The 15,259-nt window shown below is 36.6% G+C and overlaps 1 protein-coding gene across 3 annotated transcripts in view; it reads right to left on the reverse strand.

Moving 5' to 3' along the window:
• Positions 1 to 15,259, reverse strand: part of scube1 (signal peptide, CUB domain, EGF-like 1) — a 100,929-nt gene that overhangs the window by 46,291 nt on the left and 39,379 nt on the right. For all 3 annotated transcript variants that reach the window (XR_015942100.1, NM_001260500.2, NM_001328599.1), the window contains 1 exon segment: positions 2,413 to 2,538. Coding sequence is in view for 2 of the 3 variants with exons in the window: in NM_001260500.2 (NP_001247429.2) it covers positions 2,413 to 2,538 (126 nt within the window). In the remaining variant the exon portion in view is untranslated.

A 15,259-nucleotide genomic window follows, 5' to 3' on the forward strand; every position in this document is an offset into this window, starting at 1 on the left:
ATGACTTTGGTCCATGATTTTCCCACTTGTATTAAAAATAGAAGAATGACGAATCGTAGATGAAAGTTCTCCAGATGTCCAGACCATGAATATGACAAGAGTCAGAAAGTTCTCCAGATGTCCAGGCCAGAGCCACAGCACTATAACTAATGCATCTTTGACAGATCGGTGGCCGAGGTGGTTTGTTTAAGGAGAGATCGGTATTAGAGGACAGACTAAAATCAATCTGAAAACCTGTTGTTTGGCTTTGATGCCACCAGCTGTTTTTCTTTGCCATGTATATCGAGAAGCCTCTTGTGGGCGAAAAGAAAATCCCACTTGAAACGACTGTCAGCCCGGATGAGATCAATACATGACATGATGACTTTATAATTTGTAGCTACAATTATTCCAAACATAAAAAGACCATTTTTAAATGCACAACAAGCTTTTTCCTTTTTTATAAAGAGTTTTACACCTAAAGAGATGAATGGCACTTGTTTAAAAGTAAAAGGCTTATAAAAAGACTAAATATCAGATACTTTTTTTATTGGTAAATAAAATGGAATAGTCCATAAATGTGTCATGAATAACCAAATATATAGATTATTAAGTTTGCATAGCACTTCATTAACACTGAGAGGTGATATCAGGCGGATCCAAAAATAACATTCAAATTTACACCATGCTAGGTTCCAAACAATCGATTAGCGTTGAAATAACATGGGAATGAATAAAGTAAATTATTACTTTTTACAAATTTTGATTAAACATAAAACAATTAAAGGCTGGTTTATACTTCTCAGCATGACCCACTGCAAACTCCTTGTGTAGTCATGCATTTATACTTCTGCGTGCTGTTTGTGTAGCTCTGCAATAACACTATCGAAGCGCTAGCTAGCAGTAGGTTTTTATGTTCCTCTGTATTGAATTTCTTTGCAGGTTTTTTTTATTTTTACTGAACGCTACCTTGATGTAGAAGTAGTTAAAACTCCCTCATTTAGAGACGGGAACCATTGGACGTGCAGCAACTTCATAAGGTAAACACAAAACAAAAGTTTCCATCTAGAGCTCCTTCTCGGGACTCCACACTTGTAAACAATCACTCCATCATTCGTCACCGCTACCAAGCTGACCAATCATAGAGTTTCCACTATGCGTCGTTGCGACACGTAGTTACATTTTTTGAGAGGTGCGCGTCAGCCACGGGGTAAAGTCTACATTGGATGCATGCCAGGCTGGAAGTGTGATATGCACATCAATATAGCAGCATTTATTATGACACTGTTTAACAATAGTTCATATTTTTACAGTACTGTGACGGTTGGGTTTAGGTGGAAGTAGCATACCTGTCAACCCTCCCATTTTTCCCAGGATTCTCCCGTATTTTACAGTTCTACCCCGTTATTATCCCGTAAAGGTATTTTCCCGTATTTTCAGTCTTTCTGTGAAGGGTGGCAATAAACATTAAAGAGCCAATCCTCGCTATTCGCAAGCCATACCGCCGAACCACCAGAGGCTCTCCTTGCTCTTAAATGTGAGTCTGTTCTGTGCTTTTGTTTTACACGATACACCATACACGTGTGCTTGACGCAGAAGTATGAATCAGCCTTAAGTCGTCACAAAAAAAAAAAAAAAAAAAAAAAACCTCAAGAATTGTCTTGTTTCAGTTAATTTAAATAAGCAGTTTGAACAAGCAGCAAATGTCATTCATGGTAAAAAATAAAAAATAAAAATGCAGGGATCAACATAATTCAAGTTGTCTCAACACAAATCGATTAAGTTAACTTAATAATTTTTTAAAGGAATTTAAGTTGATTAAACATAAAACAATTAAGTTTTCCCAAAAATACACAAAAGAATTGTGTTGTTTCAACTCATTTTAGTAGTTGAGTAAGAATGTTTGTATTATCCAAAAAGGTTTTTACTGAATGTTAATCATACATGATGATGTACTGATCAGATTTAAATTTTTTTTATTATATATATATATATATATATATATATATATATATATATATATATATATATATATATATATATATATATATATATATATAATTTAAATGACAAAATATTATCAATAATTATCTCTGTAAAAACCTTTTACTTTATTATATCCAAAAATAATGCAACAAGAATTTTCAATCTGACATTATTCAGTGTTCAGCATTTTTGTGCAAGAAATTTGAGTCACATATAATTAAATAATTCCTATTATTCAATAATACCTTTAAATTAACGTATGAAAACATTTGAGAAAACTAATAATAAAAAAGTTTGCAATTCCTTAATGTAATCAGTCAAGGAAAGTACTGTGCTGACTATTTGCCCAACTATTTTGACCCCATTCCCCTGCAGTGCCCTGCCTTAACAACATGTTTGAGAACAGAAAAATATTCGTAAGTAGAGTTTATTGACTTTAATACATACATTTGCAGTCGCGCTGATTTTCGGCCAGCTCAAACCCTGGCCGGCACTCACACGCCACTCCGCCTTTGGTAATTTCTCTGCAGATATGGGCACAACCGTGGTCCTTATTCATACAGTTCATCCCATCTGCCGAAAGAAAGACAGAGCGCTGAGTTACAGTCGTGTAATCGTCCCATTACAAACACTCCTCTGACAGGCTCCTGGAGATGAGCGTGTGATTTTTATGAGTGGTGTAAATTAGTTTAATGTTTCTGCCACAGGAGCTTTTTTTTCGCACACAGAACAACACTGACACCGGCTGACCTGTGGAAGCCAACACAAAGACTCTCTCCATGGACAACACGCTCGGCAAACATCTACAGGCCTTTTTTTTCTTTATTCATTTCTTTCCAGTTTCTCCTGAGATTGCAAAATCTCTCCTCTTGCGTTTCACCCAAAGGAACAATTCACCCCAGTGAAAATTCAGTCATCATTTCCTCAGCTCTTTATCAATCCAAACTCGTCTGACTTACTTTCTTCCAGAGCTGATTAAAATGCAGAACGTACATGTAATTCTTGCCTATATATACCAAGTCGTTTACACTTTTAAAAGTAATATATTACAATCTTGAGTCCCTTTTCTATAAAAGTAACTAAACTGTGTTACTTAAACTGTCAGACTTTGCTGCAATTGAACAGGTATTAACTGTAAAAGCGCCCAGTGAAATACCACATACATTTTTTACCTTTCACTACTGTAATATGCACTGCATTGTGGTCATTCTCAAACTTTTACAGTAACTTACTGGTAGTGTTATCTACCAGTCAGAAATTAGCTGGTTTGTTGATTGTTGTAATACAAAAAAGCTAAAAATAAATACTAAAAAAAAAACAGAAGAGATGGTATTTGACCCAAAGTGTGTAGGTGACCACATTAAATGGTTGTACACGATCATCGCATTTACATTGACAGTTATTTTACATGAAATACACACCTGGAGTTTGTTTGCTCTCGTTTACACCAGAGATTGTATTTTCACGGAGGTTACGTCTTTTTGGGGTTAATAAAAAGCTTATGATGTTTTATAAAGCTTGTTCTTGAAAGCATTGTCAGATATGGTATCACAGTGTGGTTTGGCAACCTATCTGTACAGTGTTACTAGACGTTGATGCATCTTTTAAAGACAGGATGGAAAATTGTTGGGCACGATTAATTTTTGAATCCTCAAGTTTTATATGAGAATTGTGTCTTTAATCAGGTAATTTTTTTTCATTTTTTGCTTCCACATTATGAACTGCTTCCCTCAGGTAAGAGATATAGAGCCCTATCATACGCCTGGCGCAATGAGGCGCAAGGCGCGACGCAAATGTTGTTTGCTAGTTTCAGCTTGGCGCAAGAGTGGTTTTGCACCACGCTGTTTAAATAGCAAATGCATTTGCGCTCATATGTGCCCACTTGTCAGGTTTTAGACCATATGGGGCATAGCATGTGTATTTGAATATAACTCAGTTTTTTTTCCACTACCGTTATTATTGTTCATTTATTCATTTGCTGGTAATTAGAACTGAATTTACAAATAGTTTTAAAACAAATCTTTGCGCTTAACAACCAAATTTAATTATGTATAGGCTAATAGATGTCTGCAAGTTCAACACGTTTCCCTATCTACGAGAGTGGAAGTGAAAGTAAAGAATGAGGAGGCTCATCTCTTATTCTCGTGCTGCAGATGCTCTGTTTAACTGTTTTCTCTCTAATGAAGCGTTCAGTTTCTCCACTTACAAAGTTGAAAATGTAAATGTAAATTACATTTAAATGTAAATAGCAAATGCACTTATGGCGCGACACAACTGACTCTTATAGGGAATGGGAGATGAGACTCTAATTGGTTTATTCTCAAAACACACCTATAACTCATTAAGAAAATAAGCTCAACCCTTTTAGACCATGCGCCCCGGCGCAAAGTGGATTTTTCCGTCCTTAAAATAGAAGTTACACATATACATGAATGAAATCAAAATTAAATATATATCGAGAGAGGTTTTGATCCACTTCAAATGTTATAAATAGCAGTCACAACATTTAAAGTGGATCAAAAATTTTCATTAAAGCTGAGCTAAAACTACTGAACACCTATTCTGGTCTTATTGGACAGTTTTGAAAAACTCTTTTGATCCATTTCACATGTTGAGTATTTTGTATATAAACTTTTACTGATAAAACACGGAATAAGCATTCCACTGTAAAAAAAAAAAAAAAAAAAAAAAAAAAAAAAAATATATATATATATATATATATATATATATATATATATATATATATATATATAACATGAAACAATTAAGTTAACTTTTAGTTTAGGTGGATTGAACATAACAAATTAAGATGTCCCCTAAAAATATCAAGAATTGTGCAATTTCAGCTCATTTTAAATAAGTAGTTTGAACAAAGTCTAGAACAATTTTCAATTTAAAAATGACTGATTATAATTGAGTGCTCCAGTTTCCCCCACAGTCCAAAGACATGCACTTATAGTTGAATTGAATAAACTAAATTGGACGTAGTGTATGTATGTGAATGCAACAGTGAATGCATGTTTTCCTGTGCTGGGTTGTGGCTGGTAGGACATCCACTGCATAACAGCATATGCTCGATAAGTTGGCGGTTCATTCCACTGTGGGGACCAAAAAGCCGAAAAGAAAATGAATGAATAATTTCAATTGGCTCTTTCCTTTTCCTCTGATCTCACAAGCAGAATATGATACAGTTATCTAACAGCATCTTTTTACCATCCAAACTGAAACCTCCAAGTTTCCTAAACAAAACGATAACATAAAAGGGCAGAATAAAGGACAAGGAAAGACAGGGAGGAACTGTAGGGCTCCTCTAATGGACATCCTCCTCATCTTCAGGCCAAACAATGACAGAAGAATGTGTGTGTACACAAAAGCAAGTCTCCAGGGAAACATGGCGGCTCTTGCATCTCTGCCGCCACTTCACGAGTGCCAAGTGCTCTCAGGACGGAGCCTAAAGTGGCCTGCTTTTCTGCCGGCGTCTCGGAGGACACCTTGATGTGCCTAATTAACGTGGATTCTGGAGAGCTCTTCAAACCTTTAAACCACAAAAAAAGACCTGCCGCGTTTCTCACCCAACAGCATTTTAACCCTTGTGCGACTATTTAGAAAAGTTACACATGGGTCTACAGTGGTTGTCTGTGACTATAAAAGTATGCAACGTGTTTTAATATGGGTATCCGCTGTGTAAATCATATGCCAAAGTTGGCGGTTCATTCATCACCCACTGATAAATTAGGGTTGTACATATAATGTATGTACATATAATATAGGAAAACGGCCAATCTATGTAATATTATATATGTCATATATATTAAAAACCTGTATCAAAACCTATATTGAAACGTATATGTTTATATAGGTTCTTTCTGTGTGAGCTCCCACTTATTTGCAACAGTTAAATTCAATAACATGCCAATTGCATGTGATAATAATTTCAAGTGTTCACACATACATACGTTTTTTGCAATTTTTTTTGTTGTTCTTAGTTATTGTCTTGATAATAGAAATTATGAGCTAGGCATCATGTATGACAGTTGCCAAAGTTAGATATGAGCTATATAGGAGACATTTCTTGTGTGTACATATACATAGGGATTAAATGTGGATATAAAGCAATACCGGAGACCTACTGTATATGGCCTGATTATGCACATACTGTATATGGACCTCAATTTTGCCAATATGTGGCATATATACACATATAAAGACCATATATATTATTATATTTGTGCATATATAATGCATGTAGGTTTCATACAGTGCATAGTAGCGCTTCACTTTTTTCACATATTTTAATGTTACAGCCTTATTCCAAAATGGCTTAAATTCATTTCTTTCCTCAAAATTCTACATTAAATACCCCATAATGACAATGTGAAAAAGAGTTTTTGAAATTGTTGCAAATTTATTAAAAATAAAAAACCTGAAAAATCACATCTCTAAATTTAATCAAAGCTCTAAATTGGCACATTCTGTTTCCACTGATCATACTTAAAATTTTTCAGCAGCTTAATTGGAGTTCACCTGTGGTCAGTTCAGTTGATTGGACCTGATTTGAAAAGGCATACACCTGTCTATATAAGGGCCCAGGGTTGACAGTGCATGTCAAAGCACAAACCAAGCATGAAGACAAAGGAATTGTTTGTAGACCTCCGAGGCATGATTGTCTTAAGGCACAAGGCTGGGAAAGGTTACAGAAAAATTTCTGCTGCTCAGAAAGTTCCAAAGAGCACAGTGGCCTCCATCATCCATAAGTGGAAGATGTTTGGAACCTTCTTCTTTTCGTTTGGAGCTGGCCAGCCATCTAAGCTGAGTGATCAGGGGAGAAGGACTTTAGTCAGGGAGGTGATCAATAACCCGATGGTCACTCTGTCTGAGCTTTAGTGTTCTACTGTGGAAAGAGGTGAACCTTACAGACGGACAACCATCTCTGCAGCAATCCACCAGTCAGGCCTGTATGGTAGAGTGGCCAGACGGAAGCCATTCCCCACCTGGAATTTGCCAAAAGGCATCTGAAGGACTCTCAGAGCATAAGAAACAAAATTCTCTTTTCTAAAATTGAAATTACAGTTGAACTCTTTGGCGTGAATGCCAGGCACTACATTTTGAGAAAACCAGGTGAAGTATGGTGGTGGCAGAATCATGCTGTGGGGATATTTTTCAGCAGGATATTCTCTCTGTTCCCTAGTCAGGACAGAGGGAACAGAGACATCCTGAATGAAAACCTGCTACAGAGTGCTCCAGCAGGACAATGACCCAAAGCACAGCGCCAAAATATCAATCGAGTGGCTTAGCAACAACTCGGTGAATGACCATAAGTGGCCCAACCAGAGCCCAGACCTAAATCTTATTAAAGATCTCTGGAGAGATCTGAAAATGGCTGTACACTGTCAATTCGCATCCAAGCTGATAGAGCTTGAGAGGTACTGTAAAGAGGAATGGGCAACAATTCCCGTATACAAATGTGCAAAGCTTGTGGCATCATATCCAAGAAGACTTGAGGCTGTAATTGCTGCCAAAGGTGCATCCACAAAATATTGAGCAAAAGCTGTGAATAATGATGTACATGTGATATTTTCTTTTTTTTTTTTTTCAATAAAGTTGCAACAATTTTTAAAAACTCTTTTTTCACATTGTCATTATGGGGGATTGTGTGTAGAATTTTGAGGAAATAAATGAATTTAAACCTTTTTTGAATAAGGCTGTAACATAAAAAAATGTGGAAAAAGTGAAGCGCTATCAATATTTTCCAGATGCACTGTATATGCGCATATATCCTTAAATAAGTTCTTCCCATGTGGGGAAAAAATCTAAATATAAGAAAAGCATTTTTTTGCCAACAGAAGGGAAGCCTGAAACAAAGAATGTATGAATTGTTACTTAAATAGCACTGTGTGTTAAATATTCCAGTTTTTTTAATGGAGACATTTTTGTCCTGAAGGTCTAAAAAAATAATACAACTATTACTATACTGTACTATACATATGACAAATAATAGTGAAACTATATGTGGTGGAAATTAGCTTAAATATCCAAATTTCCAAAAAAATTTCCAAAATGACAGCCAAAATTATGACAGAAAACAAAATGAGAAGACAACATTGTCTATAAGGATTAAAACCCTAAATGTTAAACACCTTTACTGTGATGGGCAGATTAATACTAGAGTGAGATTTGATTGGGTTGCACAGAGTTCGGTGGGGTTTTAGCTGGACGTGTTGGAGATCAAATAAGACCTTCAGGTTTTAAACATGCCACACGGCCGTCACAAGCACACAGACAGAAAGAGAAACTAAATATTGACCTTTCACCTCCTCCGTTTGTGTATATCCACTGCAGGGCTCATGAAAATGTGAGAGAAAACGGCAAACGAGCGCTTGTAAGTGAAAAAGACAGCAGGCTCATGCACATACGTGTTTAATAGCGGTGTCTGTATGCGCTGATACCCATAAAACCCACCACTTAAAATAAGTGCTCTAAAAGCCCCAAATGCAATGTCAAAAGGGAAGCCACCTTTTAAAGTCGAACGTATAATAATTTATACGACGATCGCAGTACAGCTTAACCCGGTGTTTCTTCTGGCCCGACAAAAACAGGCTCAGATGTCCATAGATGGAATGAATAAGATGGAATCTGTCTTTGTAGCTCTAAATGTCATCTTAATGTGGATAAATCTGATATTAAAGAGCGCTGATGAGGGCCTCCCCATCCGACAGCTCTTTATAAGGGTGGAAAACTATTGTTTGAGCGGGTGAGGATAACAAAGGAACATTCTGGAGGAGCCCAGAGGCTTAAAAAATATGATTTTTGAGGAGTCGATGTAGAATCCAAATTCCTGAATCTATAGAAAACATTACGAACTTGTGTTAAAGTTTATGACAAAAAAAAAAGTTCATCCCTCATTTTAGTCCAATCTAAAGCATTTGCTTAGCACTTTTATTATATTATAAACATGTTTCTGATTGGTGGAATTATTATGTAGACTGATTTCAAGTGTTTAATATAACATTTGTAATAACCTGATAACGTTCTGACAATGAAATTAGTAGCAGATTTGTTTTTTATATAAGCTATTAGTAGGCCCACACAGAATCTGCTCACACAGAAATCCAAAGATTTTTCGCCCATCATTGAGTCTAGGTATTTACTTGTGTGTAAATTTATATTTATCTAGTTTTTTAAATTAATTTCACTAACTTGATTGTGATATAATAATACTAATATTAAAATGTTCAAATGATTTATTTACAATATTTATTTTTTTTATTTATTTAGTAATATTTTCTGTCTTTTAGTAGATGTATAATATGAGAGACAATTTTACAAATTCGTACGAATTAGCCACTAAACTGGCAAAGCGTAAAATACTTACGTTTTCTCGTGAGATCAGGCTGGATTTTTTTACAAAATTCTCCACAGAAATAGCAAAAAATATCCGTAGATTCTGTCCGGCCTTAGCGATTGGCTAACTTAACCCTAAAAATTAAGTAAACCTGTTTTTATGCGATTAGTTGGCTTTACTTTAAAAAGTGAGTAACCATATTGCTATCAATGTGGTTAGTTGACTTTATTTAAAAAATAAGTAAACTTGTTGCTTTAAATGAGATTAGTTGACTTTAAAAAGTGAGTAAACGAGTTGCTTTTACTGCAATTAGTTGAATTAGTGAGTAAACCAGGGCTTAATTTGTGCCGGAACATGCCCGATCCGTCCGCTGATCACTTTCACTTTTTTCCGCGACTCCCCAACCCTCTTCACTTTCGTCCGCGACAACCCCCCACTCTTCGCTTTCATCCTTTGTCCAAGACACCCCTCTACCCCAGCTCTCCACTTTCGTGCAGGACACCTCTCCTTCCTCGGGTAACATGCTGTATCCGTTACCCTGATCTGTCCTGGGACCTCGCAATTCACAAAGGGGTCATAGAAACCTCAATTGTGACTGGCAAAACAATTGTGACTAACAAGATAAAGCTTGCTTCTGACTGAATCAGTCAAGAAAGACAAAATGATGACTGTTTTGGAGGCAAATATTCTAAATAAAATATGATCAACAGGATGTGATGTAACTGTTTTCAACAATAACAATAAAATCAGTATAGCACTTGTGGCAAATTTTGAACACATTTTCCTGTCATTTTGTGCAGCTTTAGCAATATAAAAAATAAAAAAAACATTCACCGACATTTAAGCGCACACACATCCACAAGCATATCCACAGGCCCCCTTCTTTCCCATCTCTTGTAAATGCCATTTTAATTGAAATCTGTCAGACTTTCAATCTCTCTCCAAATGCACAATACTATAGGTACTAAGCCATGAATTTCAATGAGGCTCTTTTTTCACCAGCGACCATTGATGTCCTTCAACTGAAAACAGCCTTTTCCAAAAAACCCTCCCCAATCTCTTCTTCAAACACAAGCTTTCTTAACAGCTTGTCACAAGTTCTCTCTCTCTCTCTTTCTCTCTCTCTCTCTCTCTTTCACACACACACAGACACATACACACACACACACACACACACACACACACACACAAGCTTATTAATTACGGTTAACATTAAAGTGGCCTTTTTCTGGACGTTTCCCCAGCTAGCCTAGGGACCCTCAGTCATGTCAGTGTGACTGTAGGAAGAGACGGTTATTTCCGTGAGTGTGTTTATTCTCATTTTACATCCTTCTCTCCCTCAATCAGCAGGCTCGCAAAAACTGCTGACTTTAGTGTGATCATGCAGCAATTAAACAGATGCACTGTAGTCTTTAAACCTCTGTCCTCCTGACACAATGCAGCTGTTTTCTTCACCGTGGAAAGACATAGAAAGAGAAATTAAGATTTTAGAAGGTCACAGTCAGTTGGCATTTCTGTGTGGAGTTTGCATGTTCTCCCCATGTTAGCTTGGGTTTCTTCCGGGTACTCCGGTTTCCCGCACAGGCCAAAGACATGCACTATGGGTGAATTGGGTAAGCTAAATTTTCTGTAGTGTATGTGTGTGGGGGTTGAGCGTTGAGTTAACAACCCACCTCATAAAAAATATTACCCTTTTAAGATATTATGAAATACCAATATGGTGCGGCTAAATATTAACATTGATATAAATGACCCTGGGAGTAAGTAAGGACATCAGATCAGGATGGTTCTACCAAGCAAAGATGAACTGAAAGCAAATTTACAGCCTGCTATCTTGTCTTGTACTGTCATCATGATAAAGATAAAATAAATCAGTTATTACAAAAGAGTTATTAAAACTATTATGTTAAGAAATGTGTTGAAACAAATCTTCTCTCTGTTAAACAGAAATTGGGAAAAAATATATTAAATAATTCAAATGTGTTGTATACACTGTATATGTTATTGTTTTGTTTTGTTTTCAGTAAACTTCTAATGACATTTCTTTCAAATTTATTGAAATCATTTTTATTTTCGATTAATTTTTAGATGAAATATTTGAATATATGCTCTAATAATACAGATTTTTAATCACCACAAATTGGCCTTTTCTGAAAAGTAAAACAAAAAAACTCTGAAGGACAACATTTTAATTGGAGATTAGGAAGAAATGCCATCAGACCTTTATAAGAAATGGTAAAAGCATTAATAACATTAACAATTACTTACTTACTCACTCCCAGGGTCATTTATATTAAAGTTGATATTTAGCCGCACCATGGTGTTCCATAACATCTAGTTTTATGAGGTGGATTGGTAGCCCAACGTTCAACCCCCAACCTGGAGGACCAGGACATACACGCATACACTACAGACAATTTAGCTTACCCAATTCACTGATAGCGCATGTCTTTGGACTGTGGGGGAAACCGGAGCACCCAGAGGAAACTCATGCCAACAGGGGGAGAACATGCAAACTTCACACAGAAATGCCAATGGACCCAGCCAGGGCTCGAACCAGCAACCCTCTAGCTGTGAGGTGACATTGCTACCCACTGCGCAACCCGTTATATTAACAATTAATGACATTAATTAATACAATTAAATACATTTTATTCATGTTTAAATATTAATACCTTAAAAAATCCAGTAAATCAAAAGTTTTTTGAGGGCACAACTTAATTGTTTTCCACCTAAATTTGTAAAAACTATTAGGTTAACTTAATCGAATTGTGTTGGGACAGCATGAAGGAATTGTTTGAAACCCTGCATTTTTAATAGCTACTGACTATGGAAAGGTTTACAAATCCATCCTGAATATCTTGCACACAAACTGACAGATCCGGGCTGCTCCAGTTACAGTAAATGTGCACCTCTGATGATACTATTATGCTGATTTTGCGTCTCTTTCCATGACACAAGGACAGAATCATAGCCGAATTTTCCTATGAGGTGACGAATCCCTTTAAATGAGCCAGTCTTCTTCCTTAAAATCTTGTTTGTGTTTGCCTTGTATATTTAAACAGGTTTTGACAGCTGGCCCTGGAGTCAAGAGAAAAGATCCTGTGCTCAATATAGCCAATACGCTCCTCTGACCAACACGACTCCACCTGCCCCACTCAAACTATGTCTCTCACAAAAGTGATTACTGGAATAAATCATTTGATTTGGAGTATCTACCAATACCGAAACCCGACCCGATACTTCTATAATCTATAAAAAGTATTAAAAAAAGAGCGAAGAAACTGACCAAGGATGTTCCTTATTTTTTATTTAATTCACCTTATTTTAAAATTCAACAACTCTGTTAACAAACAGAGCACTTCTGTAAGGTAGTTTGGACAATGAAGTAATAAATTGCAACAGTTCTTCAATTTTGGACTTTAGTGCAACAGTAAATATTAAAAACTATAAAAACAAATAGCACCTCAACTTCAAATACCTGGCAGGCACACCCAAAATTACATATTTCACGGTTTGCTATGGCAATGTTGTCGTCATCAACTTTATAATACCTCCAGACCACAGACATACTTGCTCTTTCCGCTTCAAGCTGCTTCCGTGTTCTACTTTGCCGGCGTTTAACCAATAGCATCTCTGCAACAAAGTGATGCCATGCTGCACACATTGCTGTTTCGGTGTGAAGTCAAGAAAGAGGTCTAACTCTTTGTCACCGCATAACGTTAGATTGTTTTTAACAGATTTAAGTGGATTGAACATTAAACAATTAAATTGACCCTCCCAAAAAATAAGAATTGTGTGGTTTCAGCTCATCTTAGTAGTTTGAACAAGCAGAAAAACTAATTTTACAGACAAACTGTACAGTAGCAGAGAGCGAAAGAGGAAGCGCAGAGGCTCAGGGAGGTTACTTCACCTCAAAAGCTAATATTTAATCACTGTATTTATAACCAGCGGAAGATGGTGGCCAAGACATGCAGTGCCCAATCGCTGTCATCACCTCAGTGTGTGTGTGCATGCATGTGTGTGTGTGTGTTTGGTAAAGTTCAATCCCAGTTCTTGGACCTTAGAGAAAGTTTTGGTCTGAAATTAATTCTACACAATACCAAAACACTTCACTTAAAGAGTCCTTAATCATTCACCATTTTCATGTTAAAAGGGGGAATGGGGTGGCATCACTAGGACTACAAGCACAAATTCACTAACACTCGTGCCCTTTGACCTCTGTTGTGACCCTGCAGGATTCCAGTGCTCCGAGCAGGATGTTTGCTGGGGTTTTGGGACAGAAGTGAGTATAGCTGTGTTAAATTGAAAAAGGCCAAAGACTGCCTGCATACATGCTCCATACTGAGAGGAATTGACATTATTCTGGAATATTATTTCCAGTGGCTTTGGTTTGCATGCTTCCTTTCCTCACACACTTCAAACAGACACATCTGTCCTCTTAATGGTGTTTGCTTATCGCATCTGTGAACAAATAAAACTGCAGTTGCTGTTGGTGTACCTTACATTATGACAACCAAATGTCTTTTGTCCACATTTTTGGGCCTTATGAGAACAATGCTTCATAAATTGCATCGTATTAAGTACTTAGAAAGTGTGAAAATGCAGGTTGTTTCCTCTGAGGGTTGGGTTTTGGGGTAGAGAGTTAAAATATACAGTCTGTACAGTATGAAAATCATTACGTCTATGGGAAGTCCCAATAAAGATAGCTGCACAAGTGTGTGTGTTCTAGTTTTAGTGGATTACACGCGCAGAAGAACAGAAAATTGTTTAATGACATGGATATGACCTGGTTGTGCACTATTAAGGAGGTTTATGAGGACATTTATGTGGACGTTTGTGTTTCCTTGTAAATCAAAACATTTTATTTTATTAACATTTTTATAGTTTATAGTGGCAATATATCACTTTAAGCCAGAACTGCCAGAACATTTTCTGTTTTTTCATAGACACATAGACTCATATGTCTATATATTATGTCTTACACATTTTATTATTTCCATTACAGTCACCAGTGTTCTAGCTACTGTGGACCGCTAGAGAACTACATCTCTGCCACCAAATGGACTACAAATCCTGGCATGCACCGCGCACACACACCGATTTCTAATCTCATCTGATTGCAAACACTCACAGCAGAAGCTGCTCAAGGACTCATTACACAGCCTATTTATACACCACAATTGCTCACACACTGCTGAGTATTGTTTGTTTGTTTTGTTAGCTAAAAATTAACCTTTAACTTTACGTAGCATTTTTATTTCCTTGTCTAGCCGTGTTCTTTGATTTTTGTTATTTTATGTTGTTTTTAAGATTTGATCACAAGCAGACAGCACTAAATACTGGTGTCACCAGGAAAACAGGATAGTATGTGAAAATATGGGGGAAAGACAGACTAAAACATCACATGTAAATGAGAATGCTTGGGATCCTATACACCAAAGTGCATTTTCAAAATACAGGTGTAAAATTACATGATTTTTGGTCCTTTTAGGAGCTTGACAGATGTGGTCACGACATACAGTTTAACTTCAACATTTTATCTACTTGTTTTACAAGGAAAATAACAGCTTTCTGGTTTGGAACGACGCAAGGGAGAGTAAATAATGTCAGGATTTTCAGTTTTGGATGAATTATTCCCTTAAATATTTAGGAAAGATTCTGATTCATTCATGTTAAACAGCCAAACTCATCGGTTACTTCAGCCATTCAGGGTCCGGAGAAGCTGACTGAGCTGTTGGCAGGGCACAAAAAAAAAAAGAAGCAAAGTCCCGATTTACAACTCACCAGCAATCGCCAGGATTTCAGCGGTGGAGAAGAATTTACAAGGTTATTATTTTCACAACATGTGGCGACATCTTGTGCCATATTTAAAATCCCATTAAGAATGAGGGCTTCATTTTTAAACTGGACTGATCAGGCCAGAAGAACAATCAAAAGCACTATCAGATC

Source organism: Danio rerio, chromosome 4, assembly GCF_052040795.2.
Source record: "Danio rerio strain M-AB ecotype USA chromosome 4, GRCz13ab, whole genome shotgun sequence".
In the NCBI taxonomy this organism is placed as follows: domain Eukaryota; kingdom Metazoa; phylum Chordata; class Actinopteri; order Cypriniformes; family Danionidae; genus Danio; species Danio rerio.